General features: G+C 40.9%; 1 protein-coding gene across 1 annotated transcript in view; it reads right to left on the reverse strand.

Moving 5' to 3' along the window:
- The window catches only part of CCDC38 (coiled-coil domain containing 38), a 54,268-nt gene extending 48,962 nt beyond the window's left edge, over positions 1 to 5,306 (reverse strand). The window contains exons 1-2 of the mRNA XM_056119466.1: positions 5,261 to 5,306; positions 2,331 to 2,393 (exon numbers count right to left, since the gene is read on the reverse strand). Coding sequence (XP_055975441.1) covers positions 2,331 to 2,379 — 49 coding nt within the window. The 5' untranslated portion in view covers positions 2,380 to 2,393; positions 5,261 to 5,306. The remainder of the gene's footprint in view (positions 1 to 2,330; positions 2,394 to 5,260) is intronic.
- Between the last annotated feature and the right edge of the window lie 3,888 nt (positions 5,307 to 9,194).

The following is a 9,194-nucleotide window of genomic DNA, read 5'->3' on the forward strand; positions in this document are numbered from 1 at the left end:
AAGTCCCCAGCACTGCATTTTCCCAGGCAATACACCTGGATTAACCTGAGTATACTAGCTGTGGTCAGAAAGACACACACACACACACACACACACACACACACACACACACACACAAAGAGCACATAAGTGAATATTTTGTAGGTCCTGTATTGGGGTAATAAGGAGTGATAGCACAGCGTTAGGGCGTTTGCCTTGCACGCAGTCAACATGACCGACCCGAGTTCGATTCCTCCGCCCCTCTCGGAGAGCCTGGCAAGCTACCGAGAGTATCTCGCCTGCACAGCAGAGCCTGGCAAGCTACCTGTGATGTATTCGATATGCCAAACACAGTAACAACAAAGTCTCCAATGGAGACGTTACTGGGCCCGCTCAAGCAAATCGATGAACAACGGGAGAAAAAAGGTGTTAACCTTCGAGGAAAATATAGATAAATTTGACTCTATAAAGACTTCACTTTTTAAAAGACTAAATAGAATGAAAAGACAAGCCTAAACCGAGGATATTTGCACTACATACAACTGACATAATTGGAATCTACCATATTTGCAGAAACACAAATCAATAAGAAAAGAACTAACAATCCAGCACATATAGAGGGGAGAAAGGGATTCACTAGTAAGTATTTGACAGGAGGGGGAAACATCTGGCAAAAAAAATATGAAGAACAGTATGACTTCATTTCTTGTCAGAGAAATACAAGTGGAGACCATATATGATATCCCAATTTCATCTACTTGATTGGCAAAATAATTTAAATTTCAACGACATCAAGTATTTAGAAAGGATATGATTATACTGGGTTTCTACCACACTTTTGTTGATGTGAGTGGACACAACTACTTAACCAAACAGTGATATAAAGTAACATAAGAGTCAACGATTCGATTTCTAGCTATATAGGTAAGAGTAACTCTTTTCTTCACATATATCAGATGTGTACAAGAAAGTTTATCAGCAGCACTATTTTTAATTGCAACAGTCTAAAACCAACCAATGAATTTAACTTAATGCTGAACAATAAGAGTCACTAAGAGTCAGAGTTAATACCAAGTATTGAGTCATCAAATAAATACTGAGACCTCCATCCCGTGTGATATAAAAAAGCAGTCACAATGAATGATCCACAACACACAAAAGTATGAATGAATCTTCAAATACAGCACAAAGTGAAAATGCTCCAAAAAACTATAATCAATGGATGTTCTAAAAAAAAGTTTAACTTTTTCTTTTGGAACATCCATTAAAATAAAAAAAATTCTTTTTAAGACCATATAAAGATAAAATAAAACAAATTAAATAAAAAGGGAAGAAAGCTGCATTTTCAGTATTGCACTAACTCAGAGAAGAAAAGATATGAGATACTGTAAAAGAAATTGTGAATTCTGGTGGGTTCGGTAATTTATAAAACATCACAATATAAAACTTTATTAATTTAAAAATTGGACCAGACCCAAATATACAGGTTCTCATGTTTCTTGCTGTGATGAATAATAGAGTCACAGTTTGCCACCTTTGTCACTGTCCCCAAAATTCTGTAGCTTCTGTAAGTATTCAGGAAGCCACGGCATGCTAAATTATTAGCCAAGTAATCAATAACTTTAAATCATACTCAAGTTTTTTAATTTAAAGAATACATCTTTAAATTAAAAAAACACCATCCAACACACATTATTCTTCTATATCTTGTTTTATTATAGTTAGCAATATATTTAGAAGTCATTTGTGTGTATGTATATATGTATACCTATATACACTGTGCTATGAATATATATATATATATATATAGTGGGTAGGGCATTTGCCTTGCACATGGCCGACCCAGGTTCGATTCTTCCGTCCCTCTTGGAGAGCCCAGCAAGCTACCAAGAGTATCTGGTCCGCATGGCAAAGCCTGGCAAGCTCCCTGTGGCGTATTCGATATGCCAAAAACAGTAACAAGTCTCACAATGGAGACGTTACTGGTGCCCGCTCAAGCAAAATCTATGAACAACGGAAGGACAGTGCAACAGCACTACAGTGCTTGTATATATAAATACATATACATATATACATATATGTATAATTGTCTAGCAAGTCATTTCTTGGATGTATCATATTTTTATATAACCAGTCCTGAACCAGTAAATGCAGGACCAATTATGGATTTGAAATTTTTTTCTTTTAGAACTGAAAGTAGAAGTGAACTGCCACAGCATGTAGCTTAAATACTCTACATAGCATCCAGCACGTGAGCGTGACATATGTACTCCCTTCTTACACTCCGATTACTCTAGAGACACCTAGGAACTTGGCACAAAACAAGAAATTACGGATGATTTCTTTCTCACCTTTCTTGTCATCGTCAGTTAAGTCTAATGGGAACAAATTGCTCGACATCTTGTCCGCTGGCACTGTCCAAATAAAAGGAAATGCACTTTGAAAACTTCTACGAACAGGTCTGAGTGGATAGCTTCACCAGTATGAGTTCAGTCACTGCATGCCTTTCCCACTCCCAACCCCAGCCCTAACTAGTATCGCCTCAACAAAAATATCTATGAAAAATACCTCTGTGAAACAGCTAAATTCAACTGTCAATGACTTCCAAATAGTCTTTATTGCTTTAAAAGGCAATGCACACAAACTCTTGGACCTGGAAATTCTCACTCTAAAACCTTAGCTCAAGGGGCCAGAGAGATAGTTTAGGGGTTAGGGAGCATGCCTTACACACACGGGAACCTGGTTTGATTCCTGTCATTGCACGGGCCTCTGAACATTGCTAGATGTAGCCCTTGAACTCCCCCCACGCCCGGCAATAAGAAGCCCCACCATCAGCAACCACTGGGGGTGGTCTGGGTGACCCAGGCAAGGCTGCTTAGCTTGACTGAGCACTGAACCATCGGACTACTGGCAGGAGAGGTCCTGGATTTCCTGAGCACTGCTTGGGAAGATCCCCATCAGAAAAAAAAATATTCCCAAGAAAATCGAATAGATGAAATATCTATGTTCAGTAATGACCGGCATGATATTTAGTGACTAGGGAGTTGATAAAATTAACCTAGCGATAGCCCAGCGGTAGGGCATTTGCCTTGCACGCAGCCAACATGGCCGACCCGAGTTCGATTCCTCCGCCCCTCTTAGAGAGCCCGGCAAGCTACCGAGAGTATTCGATATGCCAGACACAGTAACAACAAAGTCTCCAATGGAGACGTTACTGGGCCCGCTCAAGCAAATCGATGAACAACAGGAGGGCCTTTACTTTTACCTTTACCTTTACATAAAACAGGTTGTCTTGCCCCCTTTCAGTGATGCTGTGGTCACTATTTTCCCATGTTCACAATTCATTAGAAGTGAAAAAATCAAAATATTTCAAAGGAGCAGGAATAAAAAGAATTACAAAATACACATGCCAAACTTGAACAGGTTGCTCATCTTTAATAGTGATACTCTCTAATTTGGAGAATTCCTCTCCTTTCATTTTTATCTAACACAGGATTAAGGAAAGTAGAAGAACATCCACAAAAAAATGAAATATCAGAATTTCCAATTGACAGTTTGTGCTTGTATGACCCTGAGCGAAAACATCTACTTGTTGCCTTCTTTCCCTGCCCATATATCTTATTTTTATTTAGATTTTTTATCTTTTGTTCATCATGTATTTTTGGCATCAGGTTTTAACATTTTAATATATGTATTTTTAATTTTTATTAGTGAAACACCATGAGGTACAGTTGTAGACTTACAAATTTTTGTGCTTGGATTTCAATTATACAATGATCAAATACCCATCCCTCCACCAGTGCCCATTTTCCACCACTACGGGTCCCAGTACCCCTCCCACCCCCCATCCCCCCATCCCCCCATGCCTCTGTGGCAGGGTATTCCCTTTTGTTCTCTCTCTCCTTTTGGGTGTTGTGGTTTGCAAAAGAGGCATTGAGTGACAATCATGTTTGGTCTATAGTCTACTATTTTTTTTTAATTTTTTATTAGTGAAGCACAAATGCTGGCCGACTTTGACCGTGAGTGTGGAAAGGTAGGACTACAGCTAAATCTTATGAAGACAATGTTTATGAGAAACAGCCTCCTTCCTGATGCCCCATTCGCTCTCAACGGAACGACCATCTCCGAATGCAACAGCTATGTGTACCTAGGTCGAGAAGTCAACAAGACAAATGACCTGGCACCCGAGCTACGCAGGAGAAAGAGAGCGGCTTGGAACGCCTTCAAGAACGTCGAAGAAATAGCTAAGAGGACGAAGAACCTCCGGCTCCGGGCACATCTCTTTGATTCCACTGTTCTTCCTGCATTAACATATGCCTCAGAGACCTGGGCCCTACGCAAACAGGATGAGAACGCGATTCAGGTCTCCCAAAGAGGAATTGAAAGAGCTATGCTTGGAATATCACGTTTCACTCAAATGAGAGAAAGAATCCGGAGTTCTGACATCTGTCGACGATCAAGAATCAGGGACGCTGTCTCATTTGCCAAGGTGTCAAAAATCAGATGGATTGGTCACGTAATGAGATTTAAAGACGACCGCTGGACTAGAGCTGTTACCGACTGGATTCCACGGGATGTCAAAAGACCGCGTGGCCGCCCACCTACCCTACCAGATGGTCAGACTTCTTCATCAAGACCATGAATGATAGATCGGTTTGAGGCTCTTCATGTTCCCAGAGTGAACAGATGCCATTGGGCTACACTAGCACGCGACAGGGTCAAATGGAGACGTTACTGGCGCCCGCTCGAGCAAATCGAAGACTAACGGGAAGTTAAGTGATTAAGTTAAGTGATTAGTGAAACACCATGAGGTACAGTTATAGACTTACAAACTTTTGTGCTTGGGTTTCAGTTATACAATGATCAAGCCCATCCCTCCACCAGCGCCCATCCTCCACCACCACGTGTCCCAGAATACCCTCCCACCGCCCCCCATCCCACCCTGCCTCTGTGGCAGGACATTCCTCCTTGTTCTCTCTCTCTCTTCTTTTGGGTCCTGTGGTTTTTTTCTCTTTTTCTTATTGAGACACTGAGATTTAGAAAGTTATTCATAATTGAGTTTTAGCTACACTATGTTCCAGCACTGATTCCATCACCAGTGTCTCCACCTATGTCCTGAAGTTTTCCCCCACCACACACACACACACGCGCACCGTCTGTTTGACAAGCACATTTTTAGGTTGGTTGTTGTAGTTTAAATCTCCTGTTTTTATTGCTATTGACTGCAGTTTGGATACATGGCTATACCAATGTCCCTGAGGCTTGACCTCTACCCACACACCTCTTTACTTCCTGTTTGCCTCTTCTTACTTCCCCTTGAGTGTTTTTTCCTTTTCTGTCCTTCTCTTCCCTACACCCTGAGGTCAAGGGTGACCTAATTTATTTATTTATTTATTTATTTATTTAAAATAGTGAGACATCATGAGGTACAGTTGCAGACTTACACATTTTTGTGCTTGGGTTTCAATTATACAATGATCAAATACCCATCCCTCCACCAGTGCCCATTTCCCACCACCACGGATCCCAGTATCCCTCCCACACCCCAACCCCCCCACCTCACCCTGCCTCTGTGGCAGGGCATTCCCTTTTGTTCTCTCTCTCTTATTGGGTGTTGTGGTTTGCAAAAGAGGCAATGGGTGACAATCATGTTTAGTCTATAGTCTACTTTCCGCATGCTTCTCCCATCCTGGGAGGATCCTCCCAACACCTTTATTTGGTGTTCCCGTCTCTATCTGAGCTCCCTTTTCCCCTAGCATGTGTGGTTGGCCTCCAAGCCATGGAGTAAAATTCCTGGTACTAATCTCGGCCATTCTTGGGTGTTAGTCTCCTATTTTGTTACTTTATGTTCCCCAGATGAATGCAATATTTCTATGTCTATCCCTTTCTTTCTGAGTCATTTCGCTTAACATGATACTTTCCATGTAGTACCACTTGTATGTAAATTTTGTGACTTCATCTTTTCTAACAGCTACATAGTACTCCATTGTGTAAATGTACCAAAGTTTCTTTAACCAGTCATTTGTTCTCAGGCACTCAGGTTTTTTTCCAGATTCTGGCTATTGTAAAGAGTGCTGCAATGAACAAACAATTGCAGATGTCACTTCGACTATACTTTTTTGCCTCTCCGGGATATATTCCCAGGAGTGGTATTGCTGGGTCAAATGGGAGCTCAATTTCTAATTTTTTGAGAATCGTCCATACTGTTTTCCAAAAGGGCTGAACCAGTCGGCATTCCCACCAACAGTGAAGGAGTGTCCCTTTCTTGCCACATCCGCGCCAGCACCGGTTGCTTTTGTTCTTGTGGATATGGGCCAGTCTCTGTGGTGTGAAATGATATCTCATTGTGGTTTTGATCTGCATCTCCCTGATGATTAATGATGTGGAGCATTTTCTCATGTGCCTTTTAGCCATCCAAATTTCTTCTTTGTGAAAGTTTCTATTTATTTCATCTCTCCATTTTTTGATGGGGTTGAATGTTTTCTTTTTGTGGAGTTCAGCCAGTACTTTGTATATCCTTGACATTAACCCCTTATCGGATGTGTATTTGCGAATTTCCTTTCCCATTCTGTAGGCAGTCTTTGTATTTTGGTCACTGTTTCTTTTGAGGTGCAGAAGCTTCTTAGTTTAAGATAGTCCCATTTGTCTATCTCTGTTTTCACTTGCTTGGCCAGCAGTGTGACATCTTTGAAACCACCATTAGATTCCATGTCATGGAGGGTTTTGCCAACTTTTTCCTCAATGTACCTCATGGATTCCGGTCTGATGTTGAGGTCTTTAATCCACTTAGATCTTACTTTTGTACATGGAGTTAGGCAGAGATCTGAGCCCATTTTTTTTTTTTTGCATGTAGCTGTCCAGTTTTGCCAGCACAATTTGTTAAAGAGATTTTCCCTGCTCCACTTCACTTTTCTTGCCCCCTTATCGAAGATTAGATGCTTGTATGCTTTGAGGGAGATGTCAGTATATTCAACCCTGTTCCATTGGTCTGCAGCTCTGCTTTTGTTCCAGTACCATGCTGTTTTAATTATTACTGCCTTGTAGTAGAGTTTGAAGTTAGGGAGGTTGATTCCTCCCATTTTCTTTTTCCCAAGAATTGCTTTAGCTATTCGTGGGGGCTTATTGTTCCATATAAATTTCAGGAGTGTTTGCTCCACTTCTTTGAAGAATGTCATAGGGTATCCTAATAGGGGTTGCGTTGAATTTATACAGTGCTTTGGGAAGTATTGCTATTTTGACAATGTTAATTCTCCCTATCCATGAACAGGGGATATTTTTCCATTTCCTCGTATCCTCTTTTATTTCCTGAAGTAGCGTTTTGTAGTTTTCTTTGTACAGGTCCTTTACTTCCTTAGTTAAGGTGATTCCTAGGTACTTGATTTTCTGGGGCACAATTGTCAATGGGATTGTTTTCTTCATGAAGGGTAACCTAATTTTTAATGATTCTTATTTTGATGACCAAATATTGATTTCCCAAAATGAAGTTTCTTTGCCCCAATTCTTGTCTTAAATTCTTATACTTTTTAGTATCATTTGGTTTATTATCATTTAGTATCGTGGACTTGTATATTTTTACAGTGAAAAAAAAAGAATATATTCTTCATTTATAGGAAATATATAGTCCTATTGGGCTGGAGCGATAGCACAGTGGTAGGGCGTTTGCCTTGCATGCAGCCAACATGGCCGACCCGAGTTCGATTCCTCCGCCTCTCTCGGAGAGTCCAGCAAGCTCCCGAGAGAATCTCGCCTGCACGGCAAAGCCTGGCAAGCTACCCATGATGTATTCGATATGCCAAACAAAGTAACAAGTCTTACAATGTTACTGGGCCCACTGGAGCAAATCGATGAATAACGGGAGGACAGTGACAGTGACAGTGATATAGTCCTATTTATTTCTAGTACATAAATACAGTATCTACAAAGGGAGGGGTGGATATTCAGAAGTTTCTGCTTAAAGGTTTGCCTTTGAGTCAGGGATATAGTCAGCAGGTAAGGTGCATTTTGTTTACCTGAAAGCTAGGAGACAGTAGGTCCTTGGCCTGCTTGCTGACCCACCTTTTTTGGTTAGGTAAGAGGCAGAGCATGATGAGGAAATTGACTTTTGTTTGACCTCTCTGTCCTGCTAGCGTCAAGCTAGTTATTTGGTGTGGACTTTTCTGTTGACATTTAGGATTGTCCCTTTGGCAAACTCAAAAAATAACCAGAGGTCAGAGGAAGGAAGCATGGGGCGGCGGAGGGGGGGGGGGGAGCGGGGAGGGGGAGGGAGGGGAATATTAGTGAATGACTCAAGGGATGTGAAAGGCACTGTGCAAACTAAGAAGTGTTGCAGGCATTGACTACCATTAAGAAGAAAAGCATTACCCCTGACCTGTGGTAATTGCTTAGAAGTGACCTGGCAGGAGAGGAGCTCACTTTTTGCTTCCTGGCTTTGGCAAAACCCTTGTTTGCAGAGGCTTTCAGGCAATGTGGTACAAAATAGACTCTCATTGGATGTATGGGATCACCCACAGATACAAATCTCCATTTAGGAAAAGGAGGGGGTAAAACTTTAAATCTATATGTGGTACATTCTGTAACGTCAAAAAGGAATCTAATACTATTAGTGGAAATCTAATCTTTAATTTAATTGACCAGCAGGATCAAAACAGGCCAATAGTAATTATAATAGATTTATTACTTGTTTGAGCTAGGCATGAAACTAAGTAACTTGTAATTCATCTTATATAAAGCTCAAATAGAACCATAAAGTCAAGACAATTGTTCCCATAATAGGGATGAGGACATGAGCAAGGAAATTAGGAACTTCCCCAAAGTCAAACAGCTCTAAAGTGACAAAAGTGGAATCAGACAAGTTTATAGAACTCCTGAGATCTATTTTTCTAAATAATTTCTTTTATTTATTTCTGGTTTTGCTTTGAGGCCGCACCAGCCCACTCTCTGGGATTACTTCCGTCTCTGCACTCAGTGATCAGTCCTGAGGGTCTCAGGGGATCATCTGGGGTGCTGAAGACCAAAACTGGTTCGGCTGTGTGCAAGGGGCTTTCTTACCTACTGTAGGCCCCTGTCCTATTATTTACACCTCTAATACCACAAATCCACAAATGTGCCAGTAATTGTAGCAAGAATCATGTAGACTGACTTATATTGTAAGAAATGATATAGCATAAAATTTGTGCATTTCTCAATGAATTGTTGGCTTTGTGTTTCTATTTTCT

This window comes from Sorex fumeus, unplaced genomic scaffold (genome assembly GCF_029834395.1).
Source record: "Sorex fumeus unplaced genomic scaffold, SorFum_2.1 ptg000003l, whole genome shotgun sequence".
Taxonomy (NCBI): Eukaryota; Metazoa; Chordata; class Mammalia; order Eulipotyphla; family Soricidae; genus Sorex; species Sorex fumeus.